Source organism: Pocillopora verrucosa, chromosome 10, assembly GCF_036669915.1.
Source record: "Pocillopora verrucosa isolate sample1 chromosome 10, ASM3666991v2, whole genome shotgun sequence".
Lineage (NCBI taxonomy): Eukaryota > Metazoa > Cnidaria > Anthozoa > Scleractinia > Pocilloporidae > Pocillopora > Pocillopora verrucosa.
The window spans coordinates 2,012,316-2,032,463 of NC_089321.1; the positions used below are offsets into that span (position 1 = coordinate 2,012,316).

At 37.8% G+C, this 20,148-nt stretch overlaps 1 protein-coding gene and 2 long non-coding RNA genes across 3 annotated transcripts; 2 read left to right on the forward strand and 1 right to left on the reverse strand.

Annotated features, from left to right (window-relative positions):
- Positions 1–53: 53 nt before the first annotated feature.
- On the forward strand, positions 54–4,392 carry LOC131791202 (uncharacterized). The gene is made up of 4 exons (XR_010719031.1): positions 54–1,125; positions 1,874–1,936; positions 2,837–2,952; positions 3,052–4,392. It is a non-coding gene; the product is annotated as an uncharacterized lncRNA (long non-coding RNA).
- Positions 4,393–12,905: 8,513 nt separating this feature from the next.
- On the reverse strand, positions 12,906–17,874 carry LOC136284008 (solute carrier family 49 member 4-like). The gene is made up of 3 exons (XM_066173710.1): positions 17,460–17,874; positions 15,342–16,026; positions 12,906–14,245 (listed from the first exon to the last, which is right to left on the reverse strand). The coding sequence occupies exons 1-3, from the start codon at positions 17,779–17,781 to the stop codon at positions 13,837–13,839; spliced, it is 1,416 nt and encodes a 471-aa protein (XP_066029807.1). The 5' UTR covers positions 17,782–17,874; the 3' UTR covers positions 12,906–13,836.
- A 48-nt stretch (positions 17,875–17,922) lies between these two features.
- On the forward strand, positions 17,923–19,379 carry LOC136284009 (uncharacterized). The gene is made up of 3 exons (XR_010719023.1): positions 17,923–18,085; positions 18,462–18,665; positions 19,338–19,379. It is a non-coding gene; the product is annotated as an uncharacterized lncRNA (long non-coding RNA).
- Positions 19,380–20,148: the final 769 nt, after the last annotated feature.

Genomic DNA, 20,148 nt, shown 5'->3' on the forward strand with positions numbered 1-20,148 from the left:
TTTTGTTTATTTATTTATTTATTTACTCAGTTATTTTAATCAATATTATTACTTTCACACTCTTTTGTAACCCTTCCAAGTTGTTAAGCTTTACATCTGATCAAAAAAGTAGAGATCATTTTACAGAGATGCTGAAGAAAGACGTGCCAAAAAACATTATTCTCTTAACTTTCTAACCCCTAAGAGTGACTAGCATCTAATTTCTCCTTACAATATCACCCTTGAATGAAAAGGTTAGGTCATGAGAATAATGGAAATGGTCACCAACAAGATAAGCTGTGGATTATGAAACAAATTCTCCTCATCAGCACCCAAGGGAATGTATAGGGAACAGTATGGAGAATATGCATACTGATGTTAGGGTGGAAGGGGTTAATTTGTAATACAACCAATTTATATAGCCAGAGTGTAATTAATCATTTCTGTTATATTTTGTAATGTTATGCTGTGCCATTTGATTTTGAATAATGAATTTAGGGTACAGAAGACAACTGAATAGAGGCATTACTGCAGTTCAGTTATAAATTCAAAGGTGAACTTAATCAACTTATATTGATAAGGGATAAGTGATAAAAGCATCTAATACTGCCATCCTTTGTAGGAGTCTCTTGAATATCTTACTCAGCAGGCTAGAGGAGCCAGTCTCCTGCTGACATTAGAATGAGTCTTCCTGACATACCAAAAATTTGACATAAGAGTCCAGACAAGCAGCATCTCTCAGTCCAAAAAGTTGCTTTCTGCTACAGCCAAGCATTATTGCATCCAAGTTCAAGTGCCTAAGGGGACTGGACACTAAACGGTTAGCAGAGCTAGTAAGTAAGTAAAGTAAGAGCTAGCAAGTAAACTCTTTACTTAAAGAGGATAGCACTTAATGGCCAAAAGGTTAATAAACTTGTGGCCCTCATACAATACTTATGATAATATAAATATAGATATCACTATGTAAAAATAGATACGTTATTATAGAAATAGAGACAGATATGCCAAGGCAGATATGTGGCCTGAACACAAGACTTAAGATGACTTACTACTTAATTGTTGCAAGAGAAAGAGATGAGCTCCCTACACAAACTCTGGAGGAATGTGCCCTGGCAGAGAAGGCCTGGAGTAGAATGTCTGCTAAAGGTAACTCTTTATTTGCGATTGTAATTCAGTTTTGAAACTTTCCAATTTCCGTTTTGTGTTAAGTCCTTAACCCTTTAACTCCCAAGATCTCATTAGTAATTCTCCTTACTGTCTGCTATACAGTTCTTGTGATGTTAGTTTAGGGAATTTGGTATTGGATCACCTTATAATCCCCTAATTGATATATTTCTTTATTTCCATCACTTGTATTGATATTGTAAGGAGAAATTCAGTCTTGGTCTCTCATGGGAGTTAAAGGTTTATTAGGAATAAGGAGCAGGGCTCAGTATGGCATGATATATTCTTTGAATGTTTAAATTTTTGGTGAACAACTGGGGTTGGACAGACGGACGTCATCTAAAAGACTTATGTCATTTTTGTTGGCCCATCATCAAAAAGTGCCATGCACCAATTGGTTCGTGGCTGACAATGAGGCGGACTTAATGCAGCACGTCATGAAGCTTTCGTGCCTCCAAGAGGGATTATATTAGAGTTTGGAAACTCATATATTCAAGTTATGTATTTTCTGTGCCATAGTGCGGTTACTGAATTCCTGAAGGAATTGAGGCATAGCTAGTAAGTCACAGTTATCTCCAGTTAAAACAACTTTTAGGAATGTCAATGGGTAATAACTGGTTTGTTTCTTGTTTTTATGTGTTTCAGTAAATTCCTGCCTAAAACCATCCGTTCAACTTAACATAAATTCGTTATCCGTATATGATAACGAGAGGCCTGTTTCTTGTTTTAGGAGAGAAGCTGTAGCCGTGAGCCGTTTGGCATGCGAGGGATCAGGGTCCAAAGATAACGACGGGTATATATATTTCCTAGCAAGACGAGTTGTACCGGATGGAGATTTATGATCACTTAATCGAAAGAATTGTTTAATTTATCAATATATCTTTAGGGTTTCAATGGGGTTAACCGTTAGCCGTAAAAAGGCCAACAAATTTAGACGTCATGCAAAAAGATTAACAAATTTTTATTGTCCGTTCTTTGGGAAGAAATTTAACGTGAGCCGTAAAATGGAAAAAAAATGTAACGGTTAGCCGTAGAAGCCATTACCCTATTGAGACACTTACCAAAGAATGTTTGATACTTTTTTTGCACACATGAATATCAGAAGAGTATAACAAAGACACTCGCACGGACCCACTTTAGCGTAAAATGTTTGTAATTATTTCGCAGAAGTGATTGAGTACTTAATGGAAATTTCCACGTATCCGCGTTAAAATTGTTCAAGAATGTTTGAAACTATTTTTTTTTACGCGTAAATGAGTATTACATGGATATTCCCATGTAACCGTTTTGGTTAGAAATATTTGATACTGTTTTGTATACGGGAAGGAGTATTACGTGGAAAATTTTCATAGATCATTTTAGTGAGGCGCTATCACATTGAAATCATAAAAGTATATTACAAAGAAATTTCCTTGTACCCGCGTTTAAATTGTTCAAAAATGTTTGAAGCAACTTTTTAGTACGGGTAAATGAGTATTACATGGATATTTCTATGTCCCCGTTTTGGTCAAGAATGTTTGAAAATACTATTTTTAACGCGTAAATGAGTATTACATGGATATTTCCATGTCCCCGTTTTGATCAAGAATGTTTGAAACTACCTACTCAGTGTTTTTCGCGCATAAATGAGTATTACATGAATATTTCCATGTACCCGTTTTGATTAAAAAATGTTTGATACTGTTTTGTGTAGGTGAATGAGCATTATGTGCACATGGAAAATTCCATGGACTCGTTTTGGCCAAGGGTGTTTGAAACGATTTTTTACGCGTAAATGGTATTACATGGAAATTACCATGGATCTTTTTGGTGAGGCACTATTATATAGTATTGATCATATTTTCACACTGAGAAATATTATTGAACAGAGTACCGAATGGCAGCGCACTCTCTATATCAACTTTGTAGATTTCGCCAAGGCCTTTGACAGTGTGCACCGGCACAGCCTCTGGAAGTTATTACGAGCATATGGAATCCCCTTCCACCTTGTTGAGATCATCAAAAGCTTCTATGGCAACTTTACCTGCTGTGTTGGTGATGGTGACATCTTATTTGAAGTTCACACTGGTGTCAGGCAGGGGTGTGTAATGTCTACATTTCTTTTCAACCTTGTTGTGGACTGGATCATGCATCGCACCACTGAGGATCAGGTCAGGGGGAATCAGATGGACACCTTTCTCCTACCTGGAAGACCTGGACTACGCAGACGATCTAGCCTCACTATCACACACCCACACCCACATACAAGAGAAGACGCATCGCCTCAACACCTTTGCAAAGCAAGTTGGCCTGAACATCAGCAGCAAGAAGACTGAAATTATGGCACTGAACGCTACCAACACACGACCAGTCCAGATTGATAACGAAGAGCTTCCTTACACAGACAGATTTACCTACCTCGGCAGTATCATCAGTAGAGATGGAGGAACTGACCTGGACATCCAGAGCCGTCTCAACAAGGCCAGAAATTCGCTCAATATGATGAATAAGGTATGGCGTTCTTCCACCTATAGTACTCGTACCAAGCTGAAGCTCTATCATAGCTGCGTCCTTACAACCCTCCTGTATGGCTCAGAATGTTGGCGCTTAACGGAGAAGGATCTATCAAAACTCTCCACTTTTCACACCAAAAGCCTTCGGCGTATTTTACGCATCTTTTGGCCTAATGTCATTTCCAACAAAGATCTTTTTGAACGGTGTGGAACCGAATCAATGGCTACCATTCTGATGAGGAGACGCTGGAGGTGGATTGGCCATGTCACCCGCCAAGAAGCTTCCATTGCAAAAACTGCTATGCATTGGACGCCAGAAGGGAAACGCAAGCGGGGTCGCCCCAAGATCACATGGCAACGGACAGTTGAGAAGGAAATAAAGGAGATGGGGAAGACCTGGGAGGGCATCAAGTTCATGGCAAGGGATCGCCAGATGTGGAGGGAACACGTTGCTGCCCTACATGCCTGTTAGGCGTAAAGGGCATGATGATGATGATGACTATTATATTGAGATCGTAAATACCGCTGACAAGTTTTCCTCTCTCAAAAATTCATCGACTTTTTAATACCTTAGTTGACCATTTGAGAGGTGTATGTGCTGCAGTTTGCGCAAGTTATCTTAATATTAGAGAGCAGTTCACCACCTATAACTGGAAAAGTGGACGCTACCACACTCATTTTTTTCTGTTAAGCAACAGGTTTTGAAACAACAGGTTTTTTGAAACAAGCTCAAATAAACATAATACGTGATAGTTGATTGAATCACTGAAATCGTTGATTGGGACTTAAGTCTTCGTTCATGGTCTGCCGATTGGTGACTTTTACAGTTTTTTGCTCTTACATTATCAATTATACCATAGTAAAGTTTGACTGTTTTTTCAGATTTGTTACTTCAGAAAAAAAAATTACGTGTTTTGGGGAAATAACACGATGAAGGAAATTTTGGGCCATATTATACTGTTCAAGAGAGTGTCTCTGCAACAGAGGTAACAGTCAAAAGGAAGTTTTAATGTCAGAGATGAAACAGCTGCTCTTTAATCAAATCGTACTTAACAGTGAAATAGTCAAAATAGGTGATTATCGATCAGTGGCACACTTTGATCTTTTTCAAGTAGTTACGGTAACTTTTCGCCCCGTTACAAAAAACTGCACTGTCACTAGTGGACACCGAAAGAAAGGCCGGTATTGTTCTAGCCATTGGCTTCCTCGGCCGTTAAATGAAACGTTCACATCTCTTTGCCTCCATCGGCACAGGGCTTTGAGGACAGCATTTTACGTAATATTTCGGTCACACGTCTTCTGTGCATGCTTTCTGCTTATATTTGTTCAAAACTTTGAGCAAACTTCGTTTGAATCTGTAGACAGGGTTTGTTTTGCGTCATTACAAGTTATGGAGGGTACATTCTTGTTCTATCATAAGCTGAAATGAAGTTGACATTAAGTTTCGTGGTTACAAGTTGATCGTAGGTGAACTCAACTGACAGGGATAGATTAAAAGTATCGTCGGACTGTGTTTCTGTCGTAAAAACTCAGTTTTGGTAGGATTGCTTGCTCACCACTGGAGGAAGAAAAGAAAGCTTTTTTACATCAATTTTGCAGAAGGGGCTTGGCGAAATCGTCATTTACATTTAAACCTTTTGTCGATCGGGACCCGGAGAGTCTCAGTGTTCGAGATCGTCTTTGCTTTGTATCTTTTCCTTTGATGTCTTCGTCCCAAGCGTGTCTGTCACTCAACTCAAAATTGACCTTATATTTCCTGAACATCATTCCTTTTTTCTTTTTGGGAAACTCTTTTGCGGCACCGTCTTTCGGGTCTTGCACTCCTTCGCTTTGAGGGTTTCCACAAGAGATCTCACAATTCTCTTTGACGATATCCAAGTCGCTGAAATCGAAGAAAGTATTTCTTTCCAAAAAATAAGTACCCTTTAGGTTTTCAACTTTGTTTTTCTTCAAAGGGTGCGCTCTGACCCAATTATTTGCTCTCTGAACTGTGTTCATCCACAGGCCGTGAAGAAAGAGCTGGAAAAGGAGCGACGCCCTGTGTAAATCATCCGCCATGCTCATTCGTTCTACTCAGTGCTGAATCCGTCGTGCATGCGTAACAAACGTATTTTCATGGCGTACCAGCAAATAAACGATTTACTGCGCGTGCATATATGGGCCCCGCGCTGAAAAGAGGAATTCGAGTCTCGAGTATCTCTTTAAGCAATAGACCGCACTTTCTTTCCGTTTGCCATCGTAATAGCCCACGCAAGATGTTTTGAGAACACGAGAAAAGTTTTTAAATCATACATAAGCCAAAGGTAGGTGATTTTAAAAGATTTTCGAGTGTTTCAGACACTGTCGACATCCAAACTCCTTTATTTCACGGGAAAGTCATAACCCAGGTACTTGAATTTATGTGCTCGTCAGCTAATGAGCAGATAGTTCAAAACATGAAACAATTTACGAGTATAGTGCGATTGAAACAGCAGTAAAAAGCAGAGCTAGACGAGAGGAAAACATTAGAGCCTCGACGGCGCTGAAATCCCCCCGTGTCTCCACCCCCGAATGCATAAACCGGACGCGGATGTCTCCCACTAATGCCACGAGGCTTGATTGTTTCTACTGGCTCAACTGGATATTAAAGGGACTCGAAGTCACACTAACGTAGCTGTAAGGCTCCAGGGACAATATTTTAATCCTTTTATTATTTTGGTCATAATGTGTGCGAACGACTTGACTGTAGTGAAAGGAATGTCAGTTATTAAATCTTTTCTCTGTCTCACTGAGCATCTTCTCTTGAAGGCGACCATAGGATGGAGGTACCAGAGAGATCTTCAATCATCAACGTATTGGAAATGGCACTAACAAAAAGAATCTAGGTACAGCCAAATATGGACAACTTTACCTTTATTGAACCTAATCTGTAAACAAATATTTTTTTTTTTGTCAAAGATATTATTACTGACATGAACTATAGGACGCTTTTTGAACATTTTGTCAAATTATTTGCACTGCATTTAAGTTAATGTGTTATAATGAAAATTACTCTGCAGAAATTTTAAATCGGTTCATCCAATTCATATTTCCTCTGGGATTTTGCTTCACTGCTTAAAACCGTCTCTTTTCGTCCCTTTCTTCACGGAGTAGACGTACTTTTTCCTGAAAATAATCAAAAGCGTGAACGTAAATCGTAATTGTGCTTGTAATAAGTAAAAGAAATCGCATGATGCGGATGCATTTCATAATCTACTGACCCGAGTGTTGTTTACGAAGTTAAATAACACCAAGTAATAGTAGTTATCGTAACAGTAGTAGCACTCGCCGTGGAGCAATCTGAAAAAATCTTTTAAAATAACAGTGAACTCAGACCACAAGAAAGATTCACGGGCAGTTCTAATGATACTTTATTCTTTAAAGGGGGTCCTCCAGCATATTACTCGGAAAACATTTCATTCAGCCTTAAGGCACTTTTCAACTACACGTGTAGTTTTGCAATGTGGTTTCTCTTCTTCTCGTAAGACTGACCCAACCCAGACTTGTAACCATCTGTTCGGTAGACAAATGTGCAGTATTCAAGACTATTCTACCACCTCGTCTTTGTAGGCATTCTAGGCATTCTAGGCCTTTTCATTCCCTCTCCCACATCCATGGAAAACAGCACCACAATAATCCAAAATTGGACGAAAACGAAATTGGTTAAAACAACTTTTAAAATGCTAGTGGGTAATAACTAGTTTTTTTCTTGTTTTTATGCGTTTCAGTAAGTTCCTGCCTAAACCATCTGCTCAAAGGAACGTAAACTTGTTATCCTTATATGATAACGAGAAGTCTGTTTCTGGTTTTGAGAGAGAAGCTGTAGCCCTGAGCCGTTCGGCATGCGAGGGATCAGGGTCCAAAGATAACAATGAGTGGATAAATTTTCTAACAAGACGAGTTGTACTGAATTGAGATTTATGGTCACTTCGCCTAAAAGAATTTTTTACGTGAAAGTTTTGAATATATAAATATATCATGAGGGTTTCAATGGGGATAACCGTTAGCCGTAAAAAGGCAAACAAATTTAGCCGTCAGGCATAAAGATTGACATATTTTGACGGTAGCCGCAAAATGGAAAAAATGTAACCGTTAGCCGTAAAAGCTATTACCCTATTGAGACACTTATCAAACAATGTTTGACACTTTCTTGCACACATGAATACCAGTAGCGTATAACATAGACACTTCCACGGACCCAGCTTAGCCCAAAATGTATGTAATTATTTCGTAGATTTGATTGAGTATTTCATGGAAATTTCCATGGCCCTGTTTTTGACAAGAATATTCTCTAATATTTTGAAAACTTGAATGACTATTACATGGAAATTTCCATAAACCCGTTTTGGAAAAGAATTCCTTACGCGCATTTTTTTTTTCTCAAGAGTCAGTATTACATAGAAAATTCAATACACCCATTTTAGCCGAAAAAAGGTGGTTTTTGTTTTCTTTTTTGCATGAAATAGTATTACATAGATATTTCCATGTATCCGTTTTGGGTTAGAGATGTTTGATACTGCTTTGTATACGTGAATGAGTATTACGTGGAAATTTCCATGGATCGTTTTGGTGAGGCGCTATCACATTGAAATCGTAAAAGTATACTACATACAAATTTCCATGTAACCGCGTTTAAATTGTATTAGAATGTTCGAAGCTACTTTTTGTACGCGTAAATGAGTATTACATGAATATTTCCAAGTACCCGTTTTGATTAAGAATGTTTGATCATCAAACATTGGCCAAAACACTCTTTGCCAAGAGTGTTTGATTCTATTATTTTAACGTGTAAACGGCTATTACATGGAAGTTTCCATGTACTCGTTTAATTTGTTCAATAATGATTCATATTATTTTGTATGCGTGAAAAAGTATTACATGGAAATTACCATGGATCTTTTTGGTGTGGCACTATTATATTGAGATCGTAAATACTGCTGACAAGTTTTCCTCTATCAAAAACTCGTCGACTTTTTTAATAGCTTAGTGGACCATTTGAGAGATATATGTGTTGCTGTTTGCGCGAGTTATCATAATATTAGAGCGCCAATCACTACCTATAACTGGAAAAGTAGACGCTACCACACTCATTTTTTACTGTTAAGCAACAGGTTGACTGAAAAAATGAAAATGTTTTGAATAAACTGAAATAAACATAATTCGTGATAGCCGATCGAATCATTGAAACCGTTGATTGAGCCTTAAGTCTTCGTTGATAGTCTGCCGATTGGTGACTTTTACGGTTTTTGCTTTTACATTATCAATTTTATCATAGCAAAGTTTGACTTTCTTCCAGATTTGTTACTACAGAAAATCTATTCTTAATAAATTACGTGTTTTGGAGAAATAACACGATGAAGGAAATTTTGGGCTATATTATATTGTTCAAGAGAGTGTGTTTACTGCAACAGAGGTAACAGTCAAAGGAAGTTTTAATGTCAGAAATGAAATAGCTGGCCTTAAGTCAAATCGTAGTTAACAGTGAAAAAGTCATAATATGTAATCATCGATCAGTGGCACACTTTCATCTTTTTCAAGTAGCTGAGGTAACTTTTCGCCCCGTTACAAAAAAACTGCACTGTCACTTGTGGACACCGAAAGGAAGACCGGTATTGTTCTAGCCTTTGGCTTCCTCGGCCCTTAAATGAAACGTTAACAGCTCTTTGCCTCCATTGGCACAGGGCTTTGAGGACAGCATTTTATTTAATATTTCGGTCACACTACTTCAGTGCATACTTTCTGCTTTTATTTGTTCAAAACTTTGTTCAAACTTCATTTGAATCTGTAGACAGGGTTTGTTTTGCGTCATTACAAGTTATGGAGGGTACATTAATGGGGGGTATCATAAGCTGAAATGAAGTTGACTTTAAGTTTCGTGGTTACAAGTAGATCGTAGGTGAACTCAACAGGGATAGATTAAAGGTATCGTCGGACTGTGTTTCTGGTCATAAAAATTCAGTTTTGGTGGTATTGCTTGCTCACCACTGGAGGAAGAGAAGAAAGCTTGTTTACATCAATTTTGCAGAAGCGGCCTGGTGAAATCGTCATTTACATTTGAACCTTTGGTCGATCGGGACCCGAAGATTCTCAGTGTTCGAGATCGTCTTTGCTTTGTATCTTTTCCTTTGATGTCTTCGTCCCAAGCGTGTCTGTCATTCACCTCAAAATTGACCTTATATTTCCTGAACATCATTCCTTTTTTCTTTTTGGGAAACTCTTTTGCGGCACCGTCTTTCGGGTCTTGCACTCCTTCGCTTTGAGGGTTGCCACAAGAGATCTTACAATTCACTTTGCCGATTTCCAAGTCGCTTAAATCGAAGAAAGTATTTCTTTCCGAGAAGTAAGTACCCTTGAGGTTTTCAACTTTGTTTTTCTTCAAAGGGTGAGCTCTGATCCAATTATTTGCGCTCTGAACTGTGTTCATCCACAGGCCGTGAAGAAAGAGCTGGAAAAGGAGCGACGCTCTGTGTAAATCATCAGCCATGCTCATTCGTTTTACTCAGTGCTGAATCCGTCGTGCATGCGTAACAAACGTATTTTCATGACGTACCAGCACATAAACGATTTACTGCGCGTGCATGTATGGGCCTCGCGCTGAAAAGAGGAATTCGAGTCTCGAGTATCTCTTTAAGCAATAGACCGCACTTTCTTTCCGTTTGCCATTGTAATTACCCACGCAAGATGTTTTGAGAACACGAGAAAAGTTAGTAAACCAGGCGTAAGCCAAAGGTAAGTGATTTTAAAAGATTTTCGAGTGTTCACAGACACTGTCCACATCCAAACTCCTTTATTTCACGAGAAAATCATAAAACAGGTACTTGAATTTATGTGCTCGTCAGCTAATGAGCAGATAGTTCAAAAGATGAAATAATTACCAAGAACAGTGAGATTGAAACAGCAGTAAAAAGCAGAGCTAGACAAGAGGAAAACATTAGAGCCTCGACGGCGCTCAAATCCCCCCGTGTCTCCACCCCCCGAATGTATCAACCGGACGCGGATGTCTCCGCCTAATACCACGAGGCTTGATTGTTTCTACTGGCTCAACTGGATATAAAGGGACTCGAAGTCACACTAACGTAGCTGTAAGGCTCCAGGGACAATATTTTAATCCTTTTATTATTTTGTTCATAATGTCTGCGAACGTTGTGTTCAAGACTATTCTACCACCTCGTCTTTGTAGGCATTCTAGGTATTCTAGGCCTTTTTCATTCCCTCTACCACATCCATGGAAAACAGCACCACAATAATCCAAAATTGGACTAAAACGAAATTGGTTAAAACAACTTTTAGAATGCTAGTGGGTAATAACTAGTTTTTTCTTGTTTTTATGCGTTTCAGTAAGTTCCTGCCTAAACCATCCGCTCAAAGGAACGTAAACTTATTATCCTTATATGATAACGAGAAGCCTGTTTCTGGTTTTTAGGAGAGAAGCTGTAGCCCTGAGCCGTACGGCATGTAAGGGATCAGGGTCCAAAGATAACAATGAGTGGATAAATTTTCTAACAAAACGAGTTGTACTGAATTGAGATTTATGGTCACTTCGCTAAAAAGAATCTTTAAAGTGAAAATTTTGAATATATAAATATATCATGAGGGTTTCAATGGGGATAACTGTTAGCCGTAAAAGCCATTACCCTATTGAGACACTTATCAAAGAATTCCTTAACTGGCGTGATCTGTTGTAGGACAGTGAAAAGCGGCGCCAGAAAAGGGAAAAAGAACTTGCCGACGATGAACAAAAGATGGCCAACGAACAATCCATAAAAGTATGTTTCTACATTGTTGCATGAACTGCAAGAAAAAGAAATTCCTTTCTCGCTCATATCCTGTCGCCAAATTAACGATTTCTTGCTTTTTCGTTTTCCGAAAAGTATGCTACTGAAACATACAGAATGTGTTTCACGATACGTGTGGTCCTTTTTAAACCAGTTAACCCCTTAGAATGGTTAGTTAAATAATCACCAACTTAAAAAGCTCTTGGTTCGTAGACAAATTATCCTTATAGTACCATAGAAATCTCCTAGAGCACGGAATGCACAATATGCATACCTATATTCAAATAGTAAAGCTGCTTCTGGCGAATGAGCTCCAGCCCTCTGCCGTGATTATTTTAAACTTCTCGTCTCGTTTACTTATTTTTCGCTGATTCAGTCATTTCGCTTCTTTGTTTGAATGTTTGATGTATCTCTTCTCTTCCACAGATTCGCCGTGCTCGACTTAAAGAGTTGTTAACAGAGGAAAATATTCAATACGAGAAAGAGCTCAATGGTTTTGGAAAAGCGTTCTACAAGAACAGAACTTAAGCCTACTTTAGCGTTGTTAAAAATATTCTGCGCAGCTTTGGCTTATAAGTTAGACCTATCATCAATCGTCTTATTTCTACATGTCATTAGATCATTAGATACCTTCCAAGTAAATAACCGAGATTTTTCTCTCACCCGTAAGACCAAAACGAACCAGAGTATTATGGTTTATTGAGAATCTTAACGGTCAAATCCAGAGGTCAACATATCTCCGAAGGGCTTCCTTGCGAAAAGACTATTAACCGACTGTTCCTCCCTCATCAAAGAGCGACACCTCTTCAATATGCAACAAGAAGCAGACGAGAGGTTGTTTCTCTGGCGTGAAGTGTGACCCAGCCCCTTCTCGTCATTCCACACTATGTGTTTGCCCACCCCCCTCCTCCCTTACGTTATTAGGACCGTGCGGAAAAAAATAATACCGTTGCTAATCGATTGAGAATGGCTTCTTTATCTGACTTTCGCTGCAGGTTGTGTTACATGATTGCATGATTGACAGCCAGGTTTCCTTCTGCTGCTGATTAAATAAAGTCCCCATGAATAAAGGATTGTCAAGTGCCAAATGCATTGGGCAGGAAAGGGGAGGAGGGTTGTACTACTGATGCTTGACCAGACCAGACCACTCTGCACCACTAACGGAAGTATCGAGATGCAGCAGAGGAGATAGCAAGGTTCTACAAACATGGGCATATGCAGTGTCATGAGTATTAGTAGATACCACACTAATAAATAACGCTTTTCGAACACCTTGACTGGCTAGTTTGGAAGTGAATAACAAGCACTTTTCACCTCCAAGCTGAAGATGAGACAAAATTGGGCATAAGGAGTAAAATTTCTGACCATTTTTTTTTGTAAAGGAAAGAAATAAACTGATATTTTGGTATCTTTGTGATATAAAACATTACAACTATACACCTCAATGTTGGTGAATAATTGGTAAATATAAAGTACACCATATACAACTGCAGCAAACATAATCCTAATGACAGTTTCTACCTGACTTATAAGACAATACACAACCTTTATTTACCTTGTTTGTCTGCCCATTTTAATGTCTCCAACATACCAACTTAATTGTCTTTTAAACAAAACATGATTTTACAATCTAAAAGTTTTTTTTATTTTTCCTGGTACAGTTGGTTTAACCATGTTGGTATTTTTCTGTTTTTAAACTTCCTTGTACTTAATAAGTACCAAAAATTGAAAATATTCCTAAATAGATCAACCAAATCTCTGGGTACTTTGTACCTTCCATCATGCATTTAAGTGACCAAAAAAGAAAAAAAAATCAAAATACTTGCCCATAGATTAACTCTACCAAGTTATTTTATGTGGAAACTCAATTTTCAACGTTTCAACCTAAGGTCTTCGTGAAATATCGAAAAATAGTTATTAATATATAAATACATTTTTGTTTCCAAACTCACTTGTACTTAGTAAGTATCAAAAATTGAAAATATTCCTAAAAATATCAACCAAATCTCTGGGTACTTTGCACCTTCCATCATAAGTCTAAGTGACCCAAAAGAAAAAAATTTAAAATTTTTGCCTATGGGTTAACTCTACCAAGTTGTTTTATGTGAAAACTCAATTTTCAACTTTTCCACTCTAAGATCTTCATTAAATATTGAGAAATATATTGTAATGTATAAAATACTTTTAACCACTCTAAAATGATCAAAGCAGCTTCTGAGTGGAAGACAGTAGACTATGAACAATCCTTCTTTTTCCCTTTTTTATGGTAAGTCGAAAAAAAAAATTAAAAAATTTAAGGCATGCATCTCATGTCCAAAGTTCCAAGTGCTACCCCAACATCAATTATTTGCACAATGGATTTCCTAAAAAGGAGGAACTGATTATAGTTTAGGATGATGGTGGTTCATTCAATCAGTGTCCACATCAAGCCTTCGATATTGACTCTTATATGCTAGAAGCAGAGGAACACAAACTGCAATGCCACCTACACTAACCCAGTTCATCCATTGGACATTAGACATGGGAAACATGAAGGCTGCATCAAACACAAATATCACTGTATTACCCAGAACAAGGCCTATGCCAGCAGATGTCCCCTCCCCCACAGGGTAAACACACTCCATAATAAGCTCAAACAGAAGTGGAATTGTACAGTTAAATAACAACCCACTGCAGATAATTGAAGCAAATAAAAGCTCCTGGGAAAAGGGCAAGATTTGAGAACAGGTCAGAGTGAAGATCAGCTGCATTATAGTAGTGCCAGTGAGAAGACCCACAAGGATTTCCTTAGTCCACCACTTTACGATATCTGCTGACCTGACAAGAAAGAAAAAAGACTTGTATCATAAAACAACCAATAACAATTTACTTCTTTGTTACCCACTTGGTTACTAGTGCAACAGCTGTACAAAAATGACCAAGGGCCTATATTAGCTTGTACAGCTAGAGCAAACGAGATTAGGAAGTATCTAATTAATATAACACAAGTAACAAACTTATTTATTTAGAATTTGCTGGCTTTTTCCAACAAATGTAGAAGGCTTGTGACCATTTCCTGGCTTGTATTTGGTCCACATGAAAAAATCCCAACCGAGTAAAAACCAATCAGAATTTTCGGATTCACCTCAGGACTCTCCTGCCATATTATGATAAGCATTATAAACCTTTGGGTTAACTCCCAGAAGTGATTAACATGTAACTTCTCCCTATGATATCCATGTGTACTCTAGCAAACAGTTAATGAGAATACTAAAACTCATCAGGAAGAAGTTTTTATCTTGATCTTACACCATATTCTTATAACTAATTCACAGGGAATTGTGTAGCAGCAAGAAGGGAGAATTAACAATCAGACCTTGGAGTTAAAGGGTTAAACATAAAGAGATTCCAACCCCCCTGTTGTACCATTAAAAAAGTGAAAAGGGGTGAAAATCTTCAAGGGAGTGCAAGATTTCTTTTCTTTATCAACCTAAGATTAAAAATATTTCTTCAAAATTTACTAGGACTTTTTTTTTGGCTTTTACTCTACTAGCCTTTCACCCCTTCCCACCCCGATCACACTTGCTACTGGTTCTATCCCTTACCATATGGTATTTGAACCTAGTCTAATGCAAGTCTCTTACTGAGAGGATGAATGGCAACATGGAATGTAAATGTTGTTATATGCTCAACTCACAATGTAGTATTTTAACAGATTATGAGGGTTTTTCCTGAAATGTGTCTTTTTGTTTATATGTTGAGAAAGAAAAGGCACAGTCATGGACAATCTTTAAAGTTTGTGGAAAATGCAGTACAAGGAAACATGTAACAGTGTTGTGGTGTGGTAGGGTTGAAAGGATTGAGATTAGCAAATAGCAGAACCAGAATAACCTGTAAATAATAAAATATTATCTTACAAAAACAAGGTTTTTACCTTGCAATAATAATTCCAGAAACAATTCCAGCTAAACTTCCACCAGTTCCCAGCAATCCAGAAGTTTTCTCATCAATTTTAAAAGGCTGAACAGCAAGGTCTAAAACTGATGACCAACCAGAATAGATGCCAAATGATGCTGCAAAAACAAAGATCAACAACCAATAGGACCAATTGGTTATCAGCATTTTAATTCCTTCTACATATCCAATTTTGGTTTGTTTTCTTGTTAATTGTGTTATACTCGGAGGAAGAGGTGGCTTAGAAGGAAAATAGATGGTAACACACAAAAAAAGAAATGCTGCAATTCCAATCTGTACATAGAAGTAATCCATGAGTCTGCCCTCAATGAACTTAACATCCTTGTCTGTCAAATTATGCTTGTTACCCTCAAAGGTATCATTTGTCTCAGGTATCATTGTGGGTCCAATAAAGAAAGCCAGGGCAGCTCCAAAATTAGCGGCCAGGGTACCAATGGCTGTAGCAGTTGTGCGTTCACTTGGAGGAAACCAAGTTGTTGACACCAAGGGTGGGGCTCCATTTGGTATAAAGCTTGGCAGCATTGCTATAAGATGGCCAATGAAAATTACAACAGTTCTTACTGTGAGGTCACGAAAAGGAATCACTTGAATTACTTTCCCAACCAGAAGCATTGTAGATGTGACCTGAACAGATAACCTTAAACCTGCAAAGAAGGAATACATAATAACAGTCAAATTTAATAAAATCATGAATTAACAGAAATCCATTTGGGGGAATGTGCTTCTTGCAAGGCTCAACCCTTTGACCTGACTTAGAGTGACTGGCACCTAATTTCTCCTTTTAATATTATTACCCCTAATCATACATTAACGTCACAAGAATATAAGGAAAATTGATCACCAACTAAAGAAGCTATCTATTTAACAAATAGATTCCAAGTTGCCGTGCATCTCTTCAGTAATAGATCACAGATGACGCCAAAATGTGGTAAGAACAAAAAAGTGGCACACGAGGCACAGCCAAGTGTGTCACTGATGTTCTTACCACATTTTGACGTCCTCTGTGATCTATTACTGAACAGACACATGGCAACTTGGAATCTATTTTTATTATATAATAAAGAATTTAAAAAAAGTTTCAATGATGATGTCATCTATACATCTGTCCTCCAATAGATCATAAGTGAGAACCAATCAGAATGCATGCATAACTGAGCTTATTATATAAAATAAAACACATTCTCCTTGTCAGCACCTTAAGAAATGTATATAGAAAAGTAAGGAGAATATGTATACTGATTTTAGGGTGTAAAGGGTTTAAGAATTGCTAAAAAAAAAATGTAACACTTAAGGTAGAGGAACAAATTTTCTACAATGAAAATAATTTGTGGAGAGTTGAGAGAGAGGACCTGAAATGGTCTAGGCCCCCTTTTTTTTAAGCCTGTCAACTTCTCATTCAACATTAGTCCAATTAGGCTCTTTTGTACAGAAAATTGTCAATACATGGATGACTTGGAACCCAGGGTTGAGAATCAATAAAATCCTCATCTGATCAAAATCAATAAATATGAAGAGAAATTTCAGAGCTCATTACCTCAGAAAAGAAGAGCAATATTCCACAGCCATCTCCTGGGCAACAGCTCAAGTTTTGTTTGCGCTTTTGCAATCTGCTCTATTCAGTTTAAGAGACTCCAGGAACATTAAAAAAGTTCAGCGTGACATTAAGAACGATGACATTGATATTGACGTTTTTGAGGGAGCCATGCACTTACACAAACTTGAGGACAAAACTCTATTAAATTCAGTTATGTACTCACCAAAATTGTCGCGAAAGTAAATGAGCAATTGATATGCCCTCTTCAAAAATTACGAAAGAGATTCTAACATTCATAAATACATATTAATTAATTATGTAAACATAATTTTCAGTTTTTATGTCGGGTTACTCTTGCTTGGCATTTCGATGATTTTCCCCTATTATCTCAAAATTAAATATCTTGTTCCTTGGTAAACGATGAAACGATTATAACACCTTTACATGTGGGCGCAAGATTGTAAACAATTCATATGAAAACATAGGCTGAAGGTTTTCTTCTATTGAATTTTTTAAATGCATGTTATTTATAGAGCAAAATACCTTTCGTATCCATCAGCCACGTTGAAGGGAAAGCACCCATGATAGGACCGATCGCTCCCAGCGATGACAGCAAGAGAACTGTCCATTTTTCCCAACCGAACACAAGCCGACATGATCTTTGGATAGGACCCCAAGTGTTCCACATCATGTTCGATACCATCGAGGTTACCGTGAACACGAACAGCACATACCATCGCCTTTTGTATACTTTGCATGTTCTTTCGTTCGATGATGATATTTCTTTGTTTTCAACATCTGTCTGCCTATCAGGACTGACAATATCATCATCGTGCAAAGGCCTCCTGCTTTCGCTGTCCTCCATTTTTGCACACCCGGTGAGAATCTCGTTCCTGGAGGCCACGCTCCCCTGATCCCACGCAGGGTATCCTCGAGTTTTGTTTTGAGTAACCGCTAGCTCCCAAAACTCTCTAAGTGAATGAAGTAGGAGACTGGAGCTAGTAACATGGCATCAGTATTTTATTTATCGTGAACTGAAAATATTTGCTTGCAGACGTTGGAAAATTGTCATCCAAAGTTAATTCTCACACTTGAGATTGAGGTTGGTGAAGAAGAGTGTTCATTTGCTGTGAAGCATCATGGAAAGAGCGATCAGTCAGCAGTTTCAAGTGAGTTGCTTCGCGAATAAACAGTCCATCCGATCGTTCTGAGACACGAACAGAAGGATAATTTTTTCACTTGTGGGAATTTCGCGTTAAAGAAAATGACCGAAACCTTGTACTTTTTGATTAGCTGTGAGTAATCATAACTGTCTGACTTGTTTACCTTGAGTGGGTGTGCGTGTGGGTGTGTGTGTGGGTGTGGGAAATTTTCCTGTTGCTTTAGTGACTCTAGAAATGTAACATCACAAATTTACTACGAGTTACAACGAGTCAGTATCTTGGCAGCAGTGAATCTTTGGAAGACAAAAAACTCTTTGAGTAAATAACCGACTTAATTTTTTAACTTTGTGTGTTAAAAATATCTTGATTCCTTCATTTTCAGTTGGAAAACTTCTTGTGATGCTGTGCAACACCAAACTAATTTAGATGGCACAGTGAAAGAACCACCAGTTTAAATATTCTTCCCTTGGAGTTAAATAATTGGAGGTGATTGATGGCAACCACAGAAGAGCAGCCATGCAGGCTATGCAGACAGAAGATCCAGATGATATCAAGTACAAGTACATGGAGGTCATTTTGTCCACAGGTTAGTTAAGCCTGTTAGTTTTATATCTGTACAGAAGATTTTGTTATGAAATACAAAGCAACATTTTGTTTATTTATTTATTTATTTATTTATTTACTCAGTTATTTTAATCAATATTATTACTTTCACACTCTTTTGTAACCCTTCCAAGTTGTTAAGCTTTACATCTGATCAAAAAAGTAGAGATCATTTTACAGAGATGCTGAAGAAAGACGTGCCAAAAAACATTATTCTCTTAACTTTCTAACCCCTAAGAGTGACTAGCATCTAATTTCTCCTTACAATATCACCCTTGAATGAAAAGGTTAGGTCATGAGAATAATGGAAATGGTCACCAACAAGATAAGCTGTGGATTATGAAACAAATTCTCCTCATCAGCACCCAAGGGAATGTATAGGGAACAGTATGGAGAATATGCATACTGATGTTAGGGTGGAAGGGGTTAATTTGTAATACAACCAATTTATATAGCCAGAGTGTAATTAATCATTTCTGTTATATTTTGTAATGTTATGCTGTGCCATTTGATTTTGAATAATGAATTTAGGGTACAGAAGACAACTGAACAGAGGCATTACTGCAGTTCAGTTATAAATTCAAAGGTGAACTTAATCAACTTATATTGATAAGGGATAAGTGATAAAAGCATCTAATACTGCCATCCTTTGTAGGAGTCTCTTGAATATCTTACTCAGCAGGCTAGAGGAGCCAGTATGGCATGATATATTCTTTGAATGTTTAAATGTTTGGTGAACAACTGGGGTTGGACAGTTAAAAAGACTTATGTCATTTTTGTTGGCCCATCATCAAAAAGTGCCATGCACCAAATGGTTCGTGGCTGACAATGAGGCGGACTTAATGCAGCACGTCATGAAGCTTTTGTGCCTCCAAGAGGGATTATATTAGAGTTTGGAAACTCATATATTCAAGTTATGTATTTTCTGTGCCATAGTGCGGTTACTGAATTCCTGAAGGAATTGAGACATAGCTAGTAAGTCACAGTTATCTCCAGTTAAAACAACTTTTAGGAATGTCAATGGGTAATAACTGGTTTGTTTCTTGTTTTTATGTGTTTCAGTAAATTCCTGCCTAAAACCATCCGTTCAACTTAACATAAATTCGTTATCCGTATATGATAACAAGAGGCCTGTTTCTTGTTTTAGGAGAGAAGCTGTAGCCGTGAGCCGTTTGGCATGCGAGGGATCAGGGTCCAAAGATAACGACGGGTATATATATTTCCTAGCAAGACGAGTTGTACCGGAATTATCAATTATACCATAGTAAAGTTTGACTGTTTTTTCAGATTTGTTACTTCAGAAAATCTGTACTTAAAAAATTACGTGTTTTGGGGAAATAACACGATGAAGGAAATTTTGGGCCATATTATACTGTTCAAGAGAGTGTCTCTCTGCAACAGAGGTAACAGTCAAAAGGAAGTTTTAATGTCAGAGATGAAACAGCTGCTCTTTAATCAAATCGTAC